Genomic DNA, 17,215 nt, shown 5'->3' on the forward strand with positions numbered 1-17,215 from the left:
ACTGAGCTGCTATGCATATATACACAAAGCGGTAGGAAGATAGGTATGTGTTTAATTTAAAAGAAGCTGATGGTTTTGTTTACAGGAATTACATTCTAGTCTTCCATGTCCATTCCTTTCTACATTCCTTTCATTCAGAGGCTCAGACTGTTTACATGGTCCGCTTCCCTGGCGTTACATTAAACCCTGGAAAGAAAGACGGTTTCTCCGAAGAGGTCTGCTTGGCAAACTCCCCCCAGAGGAATGGTCTGTGTGGAGAGCTGGTGGGAATTTAAAGCCTGAAACTGTCAGCATCAGCGCGGGGTGTTTGGCAGCAGTCCTGAAACGAGGGCTGCTGCTCGTGCTCCAGATGCCTGCTTGCGTCTTAACATCGCTGAGGATATGGCGTCCTTGGGCCTGGGACATGCTGTAGCCACTTACTAGCTGTGTTTGTTCCTTGAATTTCTTTCAAGTAAACAAAATATTTTCAGACACTTTCTCCTCCCATCTCTGGCTTCTTGAGCAGGCAGTCCCAGCCAGAGCTTTGTGTGGTTCCCTCTGTTTCCATCAGCACCAACGCTGTCCTGCTGCATGGCCCTCAGCCAGAAGGCTTCAGATCTGCTTGCACCATCCTTCAGGACTGTATGTATATAAGTGAGGCATCCAGCTTTCTCATGTTCTTCCTTTGGGCCACCACTGATTTTTTGGTGCTCTCCCTGCATGCGTGAGCCGGAGCAGACAGAGCTGTATGTTATGCTGCTGCAAGGCATCCATCCCTCAATGCTGCGTGTAGTCTTCAGAGCTCCATGTAAGTTGAAGTACTCTTGTCGGGACTTTCCACGTTATGTCAAAAATCTTGTTACTTTTTCCCCTTGCTGTTTGGCTTCCTGAAAAGTCTTCAAATGCCTTGTGAAGGTTGTTCAGAACATGTCTATCTCCTGCTCCTCACAGAGACCTGGGGCTTTCTCCTCAGATAAGATCATCCCTGAAATGAAACTACTGAGACAACAGTCATGGGTGAGCATTTCAGAGCACCTTAGCTGCTTCCACTTTTCTGTGCTGGGTTTGGTTTGAGTATAGCCTACAAAGCATTAAAAGCATTGGCCCTAAAATCCAAAGCTGAGATAATGCCCTCACCTACTAAAAGGATAATCCAGCTCCTCTCTCTTCCTATTATTCTGACATGGTTTTGATCAAATTGACGTGACCAGCACTTAGTGAGGCTTTACAGCTCTTGCCACAGTCTGACATGACATGAACTTGCAATTAAGAGAGCATGCTCTGCTGAAGCACAGGACGGGGCTGGCACTGAGAGGGGTTCCTAAACCATTTCACGATCTCTTCAAAGCTAAGTGCCAGAATAATGCTTTGTCCTGTGTAGGGCCAACTTGTCAGAGGGCAACTTTGGATGGTTTGGGAGAGATTTATTTTGAAATTGACATTAAACTGAGGTGCCAATTCCAGGTCTGTGCATGAGCACCGAGTGCTTGAACTCCCGGTGTAGTCACTGGAGCTCTGAGAGTGATGTCGCTCCCTAATGCACGCACCCGCTGCCTTGTGCCTGAAATTGCCATTTCATTGACCAAATCTCTGCTGTCTATATTTGGAATGGAGCATCAAGTACGCTTGTAGACACCTGTATGTGGATACCTATAGTCAAAGGTCTTAAGCCAAATCCCCACCCTCATTACAAAGTGATCTTCATTTTGCAGCATCCAGAAGTATCAGCATTTTTTAAAGAAAGTCTATTCCATATCACCTTCCTTGAAAAATCATTTCAGTTCTGTGCAGTCAGTAGGTAGCCCTGTCAGAAATGCAGTCCTCTTCCATTGTATAGAAAACAGATTTTAAAAAGAATTTGTAAATATAATTATTCTGGTTAATTAATACCTTTAAAAACTTTCGTAACTGTAGCCTCTGGACACTCAAAACCATGCCAGTTCTTCTCCAGCATTAGCCCTAGAACTGGAGAATTTCTTGATAGATGGAATACATTCATTTCTATCAGAATATTCAACAGGGTACTGAACAGGTTGAAAAATCTTCCTCCTCCTTTATGAAAAATGAATCTGTGGTCAGGCAGTTTCCATGGTTGCATATGTAGTTATATAGGAAATACATTTCCCTTCAGTTTTTTTGCATGCTGTATTTTACCATTGTTTTTGTTTATTTACAACTAAGTAGGAGGAAGAAATACAGCAAGGTGATGATTTGAGTGCCTTTCAAGTTGAAAAAGAATGAGAAATGGCCTTAGTCCTCGCTAATTGTTGTTGGCCGATTCTGAAGACCCACATCTTTTATATGCCTGCCAGGTTCAGAACCTGCACAATCCTGCAGATAACACACCTGGGTCACTCTCTGCTTTCTTCTTCCACAAAGTGGAGCTGCAGCTGCACTAAGTAAAAAGAATGTGGAAAAACGATTGAAGCATAAGGAAATAATGTTCTGCACTGAAAAAAAGTTGAAGCTTGACAGCTGAAAGTGAAGGAGAGGTAATTCATCAATTTAGCTTTGCAATGCTCGAGATCCAGAAATCATAGAGGCTTCTCATCTTAATCCATCTTGAGTGAGCAATGAAGCGTGTGTACTGCTTGCACATGGCATACCCTTTCTTTACCTTGGCACAACTCTTACTGGGGGTGGTAGGATGTGTTTCTTGTGGAAGACAATGGTTGGTTTTCAAAACAGTGGTTTCGTTTACAGGTAGAAATGCATGGTGGCATGTATCGTACCACTGAGTAGCAGTGACTAGTGTCTACTGTGACTCCTCACATGGTACTGCACAACAGCTTTGTGAAATCTTTAAGAACTTTTTGGTGATGCTTTACGGCTGAGTGAGAGCATCCATATACTCTTGAGGTTTGAGCTGTGTCAGAACCAAAACTCTAATCGCTGCTGCAGCCCTGTGTGGCGTATTGCCGACCTGAGGTCAGATAAGTGGCATTCAGTTTCTGTCTACAGAAGAAGAGTAATAATGCTTACCAACTCATTACTGAAATAATTATTTAGATATGATGGGCAAGGTTTATACAGCATGTTGAAAAAGGGTGATAGAAGTTCCTAATTATGGAACTAGTGGTATTGCTAATATACAACTCTGTTACATACTTCCTACAAAACTCTCTTCCTCAAATTCTCAAAGAGATAAAGATTCTTGTTTCCTAGTTACATACGTGGAAACAGAGGTAGCAGAAATGTGAAGTAGATTACATAAGATTCCCTGAAAAAAAGCCAGTCAGGAGTAAAACCTGATCATCGCAATATAGCATACTGCCAGTCAGGCCAGCGATTACTTAATTAGCTCCTAAGTACACTGGAAGTTCAATTAACTAGGATGGTAAGCCCAACAAAAAAACAGCTACAGCGGTGGTTGGGATTAGAGAAGGTTTGGGAAATGCAGCCCTGGACTGTAGAACAGAAAATACAGGGTACATCTAGCCATGGGGTACATACAAAGGCAGTGTTTTACCCTGATTTTAGTGACAGGATCAGCACAGAAGATGGATCGGCCACGCCTGTGCATGAACTGATGCTCACTGATGTGGAGGTGAGAAGCTTGGGGAGGTTAAGCCAACACTGGTGCAGCTGGCGGGTGAGAGGTGGTGGCTGATGGGGTCATGGGACTGATGGGACTAATGCTGGACATCCCTGAAGTACGGCTGTGCTGGCTCCTTGCTGTTGCGTTTACCAGTGAACCTACCAACTTCCTTGTATGCCTTTTATGCCAAGTAGGGAGCAAGGGGAAGCAAAAGGGGCTGGTGCAAAATCCAATTCTGCCCAAGCTGAAGACCTTAGCTGCCCCTCGGCAGGCTGTTCCTCATTTCACCCTGCAGTTCTGGTGAAGGGAAAGACCTGACCCTAAGTCTTTGCTACACACACCGCGCTTATTAACCATGGGAAAACTGCCTGCCTGTATGTGTAAACTAAGCAAATATCACGCTGCTCCTTATTAACTCCTTGGTTTTGGTTATTACACCCTGGGCTGACACTGAACTGTATCTCCAGGCAGCCTGCAGGAGCCATGCATTAGGAATCACAGAATCGTTTAGGTTGGAAAAGACCTTTAAGATCATGGAGACCAACCATTAACCTAACACTGCCAAGTCCACCACTAAACCATGTCCCCAAGTGCCACATCTACCTTTTAAACACCTCCAGGGATGGTGACCCCACCATTTCCCTGGGCAGCCTGTTCCAATGCTTGACAACCCTTTTGGTGAAGAAATTTTTCCTAATATCCAACTTAAACCTCCCCTGGCACAACTTGAGGCCATTTCCCCTTGTTCTATAGCTTGTTACTTGGGAGAAAAGACTGACACTCACCTGGCTCCAGCCTCCTTTCAGGTAGTTGTAGAGAGCGATCAGGTCTCCTCTCAGCCTCCTTTTCTCCAGGTTAAACAACCTCAGGTCCCTCAGCTGCTCCTCATAGGACTTTTGCTCCAGGTCCTTCACCAGCTTCATTGCCCTTCTTTGGATATGCAATCAGTTATTTCATGGTATTATCCAGATCAGTAATTTCCAAAGTGCTGGGATTTTTCTTCCCCCTGATGAGTAGTACCCTGTGGCTGTGTGACCAGGCATGTGTTGAATCGTGTTGCGTGGCAAGGAAGAGACCATCTTGCTGCTAGTAAGACCAAATACACTTCACAGATAACTGTTTTAGGTAATTAACAGGATCAAATGTTTTCATATGTTCTAAGTAGTTCAGATGAAAAGGATACAGTTCTTGCAGGATTTTGAAAACTGACCTAGCTCTGCAAACCCATGTCACAGTAAGTGGCTGTTCTACACCACCATGTGTAAATATATTAATGAGATGATCAGGAAATAGCATTAATCTTCTCTCTTTCTCTCTCTTAATTTTTTCTCTTTTTCACTCTAAGGAAGAGTATGACAACCTTTAAGGACATTGAAAATCCAGACAGTTTTGAGTAAGATAACTTGGCTGATGATAATATGATTGTTTAGCTGATTGTGTCAATGATAACTTCAGATTTGCAATGTTAAAAGGTAGGGATCTTGAAGCCTTTTGCTGTGGCTCTGGAATGTATATGGCTAGCATTTGCAGTATAGTAATGCCCAGGTGCCCAAACTGTGGATCAGAAGTCTGTGTGCTGCGAACAATAGGAAAAGAAGTTGAACATGGCAACAAAGTGAGTGTGAATGAAGTGGGAAAGTGTGGTATATGCCATGTCATATGCTCAGCAAGGAATGGTGCGCTGCTGCTTACGTGTGAAGGACCCCTACTCTTTTGGAGGTGCTGAGGAATACAGGGTGCCAGTGCATATTTGTATTTGAGCTGCTAGTCAAGGAACGTGCTGTGTAATTGTGCAGGGACGTGAAATATTCGGTCATGAAGGAGCTTCTCATCTATCCTTGAACATATCAAGAGGGTGAGAGGATTTATGGAGCTGTCACCCAGGAGATAACGAATGCACACACGTACAAAGGAAAGTGAAGATGCTATAAAACCGTTAGCCTGGCTAGCAAGAAAATGAAAGAGTTCCTTGATAGTTAATGCTTTTAATTTGCTTATTTTTTCAATGCATTTTAAAACCTAGATTCCAGTGAACTTTGCTTTTATTTCACCTGTATTGACATTTTATTTAATGTTTGCTGTCTACTCTGTATCATGTAAATTTTGCCTTTTCAGATAACTGGAAGTAGGTAGGAGATAGTGATGCGACCAAAAGTTTGTTCCCCGTGAGATGTCTCAAAGAGAGAATGTGAGTCACGCCGGCCTCAGTCAGCTTGAGTAGAGATAGTCCTCTTAGCCTGTGATCAGAGGAGAAGTACTTGTGCCACCAACTTCAAACAAGGTTGGGAGGAGACTGGCTGAGGCTAATGTGCAGTTCATGCTGATTGTTCAACTACCTTGGTTATAATGAAATGGGCTTGCATTACGGCCCTAGGCAAAGAGAGTGTTCGCTCTCTCTTAGGGAAAGGGTTACTGGAGATTTGATGAAGGCACTTGAGATGATGAAAGTTGTGGTGGGAACTGATTTAGAATTTCTGGTGCAGGGGAGGAAAAAAAAGCCCTTGGTGTCACCCAGTCCATCACATTTCTTCTCCATCAAAAGTGCTACTACGCTTCTTTGAAGTGCTGGTATGACTCATCATTGCTAATAAGGTATAGAATAAGATCATGAAAAAAGTATGCTTTTGACTGCATATGTAGAGAAAGGTATTATATTGTGGCAAGACATGAAACACTGTAGCATCTTTCTGATTTATACTCTGAAACAAGTAATAACTGGTTGCAAAGGCTTTTGCAACTCAGTGTTTTTACCTGAACCCATGTTCCTAAGAGATTGTTAGGCACCAGTTGTCACAAAGTGCTTGAATAAACTTTAGAAAGGAAAGGAAAGTTGGCTAAGCAGAAGTGGAGCAACGGAAGCCTGAAAAGAATCAACAACAGAACAGCTTGTGCTCAGCTGGATTAGGGAGCACGGTAATTACAACATAAACAGTAGCAAACATGGGATCAAAAGTTTAGTTGGAAGAGATCTTGTGGCTCTGTTGACATGGGGAAAGTCAAGTCATGGGCAGTGACTTGGGGAAAGACAAAAACAAGATTGTGTGGCCTGGGGCTATATGGCAAGAGACAAAGATTTGGTCCCCTGATCTGCAAGTGATTTCTTTTTCTTCCTGCATTTTTTTCCCCAATTTATTCCTCTGTGTTATCTGTACTTTAAAAAATGTCAGCTGGAGAAGCTTGCTTGCTTTTCTTGCTTGCTGTTGTTGCATTACTAATTATTGCAGATTTAATTATGGTCACGGTGCTCAAACCTTTCAGGCAGCTATTTGTGTTAAATCCAAGGAGTGAGAGCATTAACCAATTCTCCTCATGACTGGGTTGGAGTGGGAGATGTAATTCTTTCTGTGTGGAAAAAAAGACTCTTTTCAGAAGCATGGAGCAAAGCAACAGTGATAACCGGAGTCTCCTCAGGTTTTTATTCTGGAGACCTGGAAGGCTCAAACACAGGACAGTATGTGGCTTAGGTAGGAATTGTCTTTGGTACAAATCTGTAGCTAGATGCTTCTTCTCTAGTATGGTAGAAGTCTGTAGCTAGGGTATATATTTATTCATTTGCCCCACATTTATTTTTCTGTTCATTTATGCAATCTCCATAAATGTGTTACATTTCCTTCAAGATTGGCTCTTTTTAGATTTACTTTTTACAACTTCTTTCTGCCAAGGACTCGCTTGATTCTTTTTTATATGCGGTGTTTGAGCATACCTGATTCAACTGCCATGGAGAGCTTTTTACTCTATACCAGATCATATGACAGCTTTTAATGGGATAGTATTTTCCAGTTTTCCAATAGGTATTTTTCAAGGCTTCATGTGATCTTTGATAAGCGCTTTGAGATATTTGCATAGAGGGAGCTCTGTCTCAGTGGCAGTAGTCACTGTAAGGGAGAAATGTCCTTACTGAAGTCAAGAAGCATCCTGGCGACTGCACGCAGTGCTCTGCTGGGACACGTAGGCATGTTCTGTGGGTGTGTGAAGCATGTCTACAACGAAACATACTCCAAATAACATATATGAAGTCTAAATATGTATATGAGGATAGTAATTTGAACATCCTTTGTGTATTTCCACTTCATAATAAGCTTTCATTATGTTCTTAGAGACTACTGAGAAGACAAATCTATTTTTCTGTCAGCAATTCCTGTACAAAAAAAGTGGTTCTGCCTTTATTTGCCTTAATGGCTTGACCAGCTCTCCTACCTTCTCTTCCTATTTGAGATCATCTTTACAGACATTTTTGTACTACTGTTCACAGAAGAAAGAATATTTGGGTGATCAAAAACATTTGAGTTGAAGTGCCTGTCTGGGTACTTGTTTCTCAATATACGAAATTAGAGATGTCCTCGTAATTTAGGTCTGCTCCAGCTGAAACAATTTCATGCCACATACTAACTTTTGTCAACTCACTCATCTGTTTTCTAGATCATTAATAAATATTCATCTGCAACAATGGACCTCTTAGCACCCCACCCTTAATCTTACACTATGCTGAAATTTGACCATTTAATCTTCATTTAATCCATGAAAAAGACTGTCAGTCACTCTGATTACTTAATTTCCTTGATAGCCTTCTCTCAGGGCTTTTGCGTATCAATCAGTGTCAGATCAAGGTGTATGGTTGGACAGGAGTGAGTGAAACTCTTAAGTTTGATGAAGCAAGGAGTTCAAGCCAATTAAATAATTTAGCCACTTATTAACTTTGAAGAGTTGGCTTACAGATTCTTAACTGACTTAAACAATAGAAGCAGCCTTGTATTTGAAAGAAAGAAAATATATGAAAACCACTTTGACTCTGTGAACGTCACAGAAACTATATCTCAAAAAAAATTGGTTTAATAATATTGCCAATTTCATGAAGAAAAAACCCATCTTGAGCAGGATGCAAATTACTGAGTCTCAGAGTCTATCTTTCACCAGAACGAGTGGATGATAATGTTTCTGACTAAGTGTGAAATAATTGACTTCAGTGTTGTATTCCAGGTTCCAACCTGTCAGGCTTTCAATCAGGATTTACAGCCAGAAATCCTCCTCCTTGTGATGGATGGTCCCAGGGAGAAGACAAATACAGCCTGAGCCTAATCTGGAACTCCTCAATGACAGATCCATGTCAGGGTTTTGGAACCACCTCTTGGTGCCAGTGGGTGCTGCTGCTTCTTAGAAAAGAGTCATGAAATCTTCTAGACTAAGGTACATGGATGTGAATACAATAAATACAAGGAGAGGAGATTTCCTGGGCTCTGGGAGGATGTGAGCAAAATTAGGGAGGTTTGTGTAGGGTTGTGGAATGATCTTGATTAGTGGAGTAGAGAATATTTTACCACTTCTGTGCATTGGTCTTTTGTTTAGGAGAAAAACTGATGTCGGCTCTATTTGGTGCGTAACATCAGTGCATCGCCTACTGTGTGCTTTCCTTGTAAGTAATAAGAGAGTGTACAAGGATATGAAATGGTTGACTGAAATTAAATGTGAGCTGTCAAACTGATAGGACTGGTTCTGTCAGAAGATGAAACTGTTGGTTTGGGCTTTTTTGGTCTAAATGGCTGTTCAAAATCTCAGTATGTTACTGCACAGTGCCGGCATTGAACAAAAAGACTGTACTACCTGCTCTCTCCATCTTTACCCCAAAAGCCTGGAAGAACTGTCTTCACTTCTCCAACCTATTTGGCCTCTTAATAAGCTCCATTAAGGACGTCTAGATCATTTGTTTGTAGAACTTTATTTTTTCATGTTGAGTACAGCATAATCTTGAAATAACTCTCTTCGTACGGTTCTTGTGTCTGAAAACGTTGCTGCAGGTGTTAGTCACAAAGTACTACATAAAGTCTTCCCTGTACTGGTTTGTCACATGCTTTTGGAACTGCTTTCTGGTGCAATGTTAAAAGTAATCGCTATATTGAATATAAACAGATTTACTGCATATAAGGTAAATGTAACTAAGACTGGGTAAAAGTTCTTGTGGTATGTATAGAAAAACCCTTTTCCAGACTTTCTTTAATGCCTGGATGAACAACGGTGTCTGAACTGACACTGAAAATAGGGGCTGCGTGAATTTGGTAGATGTTATGTTCTGAAAAGCAGGTCAGTATGTATATAAGAAACTGAACTGGCAGCCTGGAGTAAAATGCTAATGCATAAATAAATAAGGGAATTGAGTGTTAGAGTAATCAGGAAATATAATGTTCTAATTCTTGCTTTGCATAACTAACAGGCAATTAACTTTCATTGACTCATGATGTGAAAAGTGATCGAGAGATGTAGATCCTTTGCTTTGGTAACAGTCTGTCAGTTGGGAAGAATGTTTTTTTTGACAGTTGATTAGAGGTTACATGAGCTGAATAAAATCGGTAATTTTTGCTGCTTTTCCCACTTAGTATAACAGCTATTATGTGAAGCGTTTTTCCTAACATTAGTTGTAATGACTGGCTTTAACTGATTAGCCTTGTTGGAAGAACTGTTTTTGATATTGACAAAGATGTCATTTTGGTATGCTCAAGATCTGCAAAAATGGCCGGAGCATATAGAACCTGGATCAAAGTATTTTTATTTATTGACTTTGATAGATTTGGGTCTGCTCTGAAGCAAACTGCTTCTCTGAGGGAAGTAAGTGCTTGGTCTGATGATGCAACATCTTAGATGGCAAAGGGAGCAGCAGCATCTCATACCTCCATGATGTGGCACCTGCCTTTATCTGTGGGGAACCACACTGCACCACGGGAGTGTTACCTCAGCTCCCGCACACCAAGCAGGCGTCACCTCACAGCGGATTGGTAAAGCTGCAGACACAGACTCTACTCATTCACAGTTTTGGAAGAGTAACTGCTCTCCAGATCGCCAGGAGATGTCGGCCTGCTCTCGCTCGCCGAGAGTAGCATCAGTCCATTTGGTGCTCATTGACACTAGATGATGAAAAAAAAAAAAAGGGTGCTTTCTGAGCAGTGGGAATAGGGAAAAGGGTCAGCCCTGAAAATATTTACAATGAGCTCTAACTCGTAATAAGGCCTCTTTTAACAACGGCTGTGGTTAAACTGGTGCGTATCAGTGTGGTTCCTGAAAGGAATGGGCATATTTCTCTTGAGACTGGGGAAAAAGCAAGGGGGTGGGGGGGATTGCTGTGGAAAATGGTCACATAAAACAAACATGGCTACAGGTTTGGGGGTTTTGGGTGAGTTTTTTGTTGTTTTGGCGTTTTTGTGTTTTGTTTTTTTTTTTTTTTTTTAAGCTGTTTCTCTTCATAGACTCAGGAACTTAAAATGTTTCATAGCACAATGTTTTCAATCACTTTTTGTTTGTGGATTCGCTTCCTCCCATACCTCCTCCCTCTGCCTCTTATACAGTTTAAGCTTTTATTTAATGATTTAGTTCACATGAGGCTTGATTTTTATGGCCAGCTTAGAAGTAGTTCTTGAATGTAGGTAAAAATACGCCATCTCTCTCCAGAAGAAAACTTCAATCATAGCTCTAACACAATTGGCTTGAAGAGTACTGGTGTGTAGGTAACTACTTGCGATTTTTATCGTGGTATAGAAACTAGTCCATGTTTTGATAGAGAGTGATGTTTTTGGAGGTGAAAAATCAGGCTCTTGGGAAAACAAGGTAATAGTTCTTACTCTGCAATAGAGGTGGAGAATTCCTGTACTGGAGCGCTGCTGGCTGTGACCACCTTAAAGCAGACCACACTGATGAAAGCCGCTTTTCACAAACCCTCGAAAAGTGCTGAGCTATTACACTTGCAATGATACTTCAAAGTTTATGATTGTGCTGAAGTCCTAGAGTGAAATGTCTTTTCAAAATTTTAGATCAAAAGAGAAACACTAGAACATCAACAGGAAATAAAACATTTTTATTGAATATCTGTGTAATATGTATGTTATTTTAACGACAATTGGAAAACTCTACTGTGGGAAGTCACTACACAAAGTGAAACAAAATATAAACCACCTCATCAAAAATGAAGGTAAAATACGGCTAAAGTTGTCAGCTCGCGGGCCACGAGCGATATGGCAGGATAAAACACCCCAAACATTTCTACAAGATACAGAGAAAACCCACACAGAGAAACACTCAAGCAGGCAGTAAATATACACAAAGGCAACTAGGATCTTTCTACAGCATCAGATTCTAATACTTCACACAGCTTTGTCAGAAAGGTACATGTGGCTTCTTTGAGGATGAAAATGTCATCTTGGTCACACGGCAGGTTCAGTCTCTTGAGAATCATCGTACCTTACAAACCAGTTCTATGGTGACGTGTTCAGTCTGGCAGTGTAGGAAGAGAAAGCATTAAGAATACCTTAACACAATGAGTCAGTCCTGGCAGTTTGAACCTGCGGCTATCCTGAATGAACAACTGAAAGTTGGAGACCATGAAGCTCTTATGCTGGAAAGCTGACTGTCTACTTCTTCTCTTTGGTGGGGTTTGGTCCTTAAGGTTAAGATTTTAAAGTATTCCAGCTTGATGCTTTGCATGTATGCGCCTGTTTCTATCAGAAAATGTCTCGCTTGTGTTTTTTCCGTGTTTCATGTAAAAAACAAAGAAAATGGGTCTTGCTAGTCTCACTTTTGGAGGGGGGGGAGAGATCCAGCCTTTTATTCTCCTTCCACTTCTCGGCTGCTTTTTTACCCTCAGTGTACTGAAAACATTGGTGCTTGGCCATCACGGCACTGACCTCTCAGACTGTCAGAGCCTTGAGGGAGCTGTGGAATTCAGTTTTCAGTACACAGTTGCCTGATTACATTCATCTTTGTTCTTTGTTTTCAGTAACTTCTGTTAAGGTACAATTAGTAAGAATGTTAATGGTTAATTCTCATGCCTCCCTCCAAAAGGTGTAGCGTTTCCACATTTTTGGGGTAGTTTGCATTGCTGAAAATAATGAACTCTTTGAAGCATTATAAATATATTCACAGCTTGGAAAGATAAGTGAGGGGCCTCAAAGGACAGTACACGAGATAGAAGTGATGCCCTAAATGACTTGATGAGATGGTACAAGCTGAGATGACATGCTGGCTAGCTGTAAGATGACTATCTACAGTAAAGCGGCGGGGGGCGAGGGAGGTTGGAAATGTAGAGTATTGCACAGGGCTTGACAAAATGCTGCGTGGTCAACCCATTCAATAGAGCATCCTTGTCCCCGGCATAGCTCTCCAGTTCTAAATTGGTCCGTAATAACTAGAACTGCTTGTGCTATGCGTTCCTTCGGCAGTGCAGTAGAAGGGAATGGCAGTATTATTACAATATCACTACGGAATAAATTGATTGCTATCCACTGAGAAAACTACATTTCTAAGCACACACGGCAGTCACAGTGATACACAGAGCAGTCTTTCAAGACTCTTATGGAATGACTAGTAGCTTCATAATAGTGCCATTTACTACATAATAACATTGAAAACATTTAAAAACTCCTCCTGAAACGAGCATCTAGTATACAGAAGAGGTTGCTTCAGTTTTCTAGAACTTGTTCTTTGTTTTCACTTTTTTTTAAAGGACAAATTAAAACTTAAGTATAAATAGTATATAAAAGGTCACTAGCTGTTCTCTTTTGGCTTACTTTGAAGTGCATTTAGAACTATGGCTAAATTTTGTCATCTTCTGATGGGATTACAATACTGTCTGTTTACCATGAAACTATTTCGTATAATAAACTCACACGGCTGTGTCTAAAAAATATTCTGCATTCCTTCTAATCTGAGTTAGTATAATAAAATATTTTGTTACAAAGTCTAATGTGCAAACTCATTATAATGTGAAATCGTAGATGGAATTCACAGTATGCAAATTTTGTATAAAGGTGATAACGGAGAGCTACTCTTGTTTTTGTGGCAGCGTTTCGCTACTGCTGCGTCTTCCCCCCTCCCCGCCCCCCCCCTCCCTGCACAACCTCTGCAATGGTCTTACTTTGTATGTTCGATGAAGTCGTTGCCTCCTATGGAACTGCTTCCTCAACTTTCAATCTAAAGCCATTTCAGTCTGTTACGTGTTTGCTTTGGAATATATACAAAAAAATTATATCCTGGCTTCTGGCTACATCTCCTTGAGGTCAGCCACGGAGCTGCTCAGATCATGCTAAGTTGCCTGTGAAAGAAGTCTACCCAATTGGATTTGCCCCTCCAAGATTCACTGTGGACGCGTAGCGTGTTATTAGGGTGGTCCAGTTGAAAGCTCAGATTTAAGTTGTCCTTTAAGATGTCAGTGTAACACTACTAGTGCCTTACAAGTTGGAATTTTTTTTCTGGAATGCAGACGGTACAATAGTTACCCTATAATATATTATCAGCTCTCCTATATCTCAGTCAATTTACATAATTTAAAATAGAACATCTTATTAAAAACATCTAGATATACACAGATTAGGAAACGCTTACAACATACAAATACACAAACTAGAAATAAATTCTCAGCATACTGGTGTATATATACAACTGTGTGATACAATAAATAATTTCTGTCATGCTCTATCTACACATCATATTGCTTAAAAGAAGAGTAGATCTGGGGGGGCAGTGGTGAAATGAAGCGCCTTTAGAGGGCTCTCTACATTTAAATTTGTGCAAATTAAAACAGGAATTTAAAAGTACAACTGATCTGTGTCAGGACCACATGGCTGGAAATGAAAGGACCCATATTACTGAGGTATTTACAGATACTGGCTAAAGAGCACTATGTGGGCAAATGCAGAAAGGCTTCTTCTTTTTTTCTTCTTCATAATTTAATTTAATTTAATTTACTTCTTGACTGCCAGCATGGCATCTACCTCCTCCTCGGGCTGTAAGGTGTGCCACTGTGCAATGGGCCGCCGAGGGTTGGCCAACATGTCTGACCAATGCCGCAGCTCCGCTCCGGTGCTGTTGTAGCCCACAAAGACTTTCCCGATGGCATCGTTCTTGCCAATCTTGTCATAGTCCAAAACAGTCACAACAATTTGCACTTTCTACAACGAGAGAGAGAAAGACCAGTGAGCGTGACCGCGAGGGGAAGGCGGGCAGGGATGAATCTTGGGACAGAAAACAACGGGCACTCCGTGAAGGGGGTAAGTCTGTGACAGCCAGAGCAGGTTTCCCCAGCGAGCACCAAATTCAAACTGTTGTCTTTGCTTCCTGTGAGATTCCCAAATAAAATTAAGTTCACAGCCTCCCTGTTAACTTGAAACTTGCCCCCTTGCATCGAAGAGCTTCACATGGGAATTGAGGTTGATTTTTTTTCCTTTAACAGATTAACAACGTATGGATTTTTTGGTTGTTATTGAAGACTTAAGACTGCTGGAAGGCTGTAGGGCTAAAAGGGAGATCTTAAGCTAATTTAAAAGTAGTGCAATTTAACACATCATTATTGTTTAAGTAAATATGTTAGCAGTTAAAATTCAGAAACAGCTCTACCCCAAGTTAACATTTGCAATGTCATACTCTATTCTGTTAATCGCTTTTCTGCTTCTAAACAACTCTTACCCATCCATCCTGCATGCTAATCAGTTATTTTCAGATAAGTTCAGAAGATAGCCCTTATGGTTACTATAGACATAGACACACACACGTACTCACCTCTGTGTGTGCATGTGCGCATGTGTAAGTATGTGTGTATACTGTGTAAAGTCTATGTATTTATAAAGGAGTCTAGAAAACAGGCTGCATGCTCGGGGGGTTGGAAAGAAGTATAAACCCCGCTGTCTCGGGGCTCTGACGCAGCGGCGTTGGAGTGCCACTTCTGCCGTAGGAACAGTGATCTCTGGCAAAAGGGGCTAAACTATTCCCACAAAATCTGTGCGAGCCCATCTGTCACAGCTCATAGACAATTTTCCATTCACTTAGACTGGGGCACACTGGGAGGTGATGTTCAAGCCAGGCATTTGTGTATGGATTTGCGTGCACATGCACACATTCCTCTCCTTCAGGTCATTAATATTTGTTGAAAGAGCACAAACAGCTATTCCTTCAGTCGAGTGGTGTTCTTCCCCAATAGCATCTAAGTTAGTAAAATCGGCCCAAGGCTGTTAACAAGTTGTAAACGCTTCTCCTTGGGGAGCTTTATTTTTAAAGATGAACATACAGTTCTTTTCCTGATTCCTTTCTTTCCCATGATAACTGGACCCAGCTCCTTATTACAGTCTGAGTTTCCTGAGTTGGAGGAAGAAATTCCCTGAAACAAATTTCTTCCAGAAAAATCTTTTATTCTCAAGCACCAGGTTTTAAAATTCAAGGCTTTAAATATATGTACTATCTGGATTTCTTACTAGAATGATTAATTTCAGTGCTAGTAATAAGATTATCTTTTAAAAGTAACTGACTCTTTCAAGTATATCTGCAAAACCAGGCCCATGAGGTCTATTTTATAGAGTCCATTCCCCTACAAGATTGTACAATTCACTGAGCCAGAGAAAGAGATGATTCCAACAGGCACTAAAGTATTTATATAGTTGCTGATGACAAAAGCGTACATCATCTCCCCAGAGCACTCACAATAAAAGGCAATATCCTGAAGCAGGTATTTCTAAATGCCAAAATGATGTTTCAGTGTTGCTGTTTGCAATACACTCACTTTTAATGTTGATGGTACCTCCCCAAATGAACATTTATATTTTAGATGTATGGTACAATCACAGGTCTAAAAAGTAAGCATAAGACTATTATTTTACGGTACAAAAAAAGTTGCCTGCTCTATCTAGAAGCTTGGGGGCTAGTTACTATTGAATTTTTTTATTATTATTAATCATAAGACAACAGTGAGCACTGTAAACAAAAGCCCCTTTTCCTTGCTCTATAAAGATGCAAGAACAGCTAGCTGAGATGATTAACTGAGATGATTTTCACCTCATGGTCACTGGCTTAAACCTACAGAGAAATGTGAGCATCTCTTTGCCTTTGTACCATGTATTAAAGGAACAGCTGCACTGCAAAACCCAAGAGGTGCTAGTAGAAGGCACCACCTCTGCTAATAAACACCTGGATTAGCAGTTTCCTGGGCGTGATGAGGCGTTCTTTGGACTGCAAGGGCCTGGAGACCTTGCTACCTACAGAGGCGGTCTGTCTTGTACGTGGCAAAACATGGGCTCGATCTGCCTGCAGGAACAGGATTTGACTTCCCACTGGTGCTCTCCCACTACCCTTGAAGACAACTTACTTTCCCTTCAGAGCTAGAATCCACAGTCACTACTAAACGGTTGAAAATGTTAATGTTTGGCCCATTTTAAATTCCATAGCTGTACTGCTATCGAGCTGCTTTCCCTCCACAAGCTCTCTTGTCTTCGCTCTCCAACAATCAAGAAACTTGTATAACCATTATTTTCTATTTGACTGTGAAAGTTTGCTTAATGACTTTTACATGAATTACCCAAAAGTCACAGTGATCCTTACCATATTAAGTCTAAATAACATTTAAAATGTGTTTTTCTAATGATGAAATCACTTCAGTAGCCATAATGAAATAACTTCTAAATATAGTCCTTTATAACCGACTCTAAAATATGTTGGCATATGACCAAAGTCCATAATTACAGATTTTAAATTGAGGCTATATAACTGAAGTAAATAGCTATAAAGTCATTCTAACAAACTTATCCCCCCCCCCCCCCAAAAAAAAAAAACCAAAACCCAGGCAAAAATTTAAGCATCTAAACCACAGTGCTTTTTAAAGGCTCTATATCCACCTTACAAAACTGACTTAGGATTAGAAGGCAAAATGGCCAGGTACCTACAGAATGCAGCTAACCA

General features: G+C 41.0%; 1 protein-coding gene and 1 long non-coding RNA gene across 3 annotated transcripts in view; one reads left to right on the plus strand and one right to left on the minus strand.

The window, feature by feature from the left end:
• The first annotated feature begins 525 nt into the window (after positions 1-525).
• On the plus strand, positions 526-11,984 carry LOC142044948 (uncharacterized). Of its 2 annotated transcripts, none has more exons than XR_012654461.1 (4): positions 526-787; positions 931-996; positions 2,161-2,471; positions 8,495-11,984. It is a non-coding gene; the product is annotated as an uncharacterized LOC142044948 (long non-coding RNA). The 2 variants fall into 2 exon arrangements; XR_012654462.1 differs by having other exon boundaries at positions 2,164-2,471.
• A 1,414-nt stretch (positions 11,985-13,398) lies between these two features.
• The window catches only part of SYT1 (synaptotagmin 1), a 350,563-nt gene continuing 346,746 nt past the window's right edge, over positions 13,399-17,215 (minus strand). The window contains 1 exon segment of the mRNA XM_075057975.1: positions 13,399-14,442. Within this exon segment, the coding sequence (XP_074914076.1) occupies positions 14,236-14,442 (207 nt within the window). The 3' untranslated portion in view covers positions 13,399-14,235.

Source organism: Buteo buteo, chromosome 26, assembly GCF_964188355.1.
Source record: "Buteo buteo chromosome 26, bButBut1.hap1.1, whole genome shotgun sequence".
NCBI classification, from domain to species: Eukaryota; Metazoa; Chordata; class Aves; order Accipitriformes; family Accipitridae; genus Buteo; species Buteo buteo.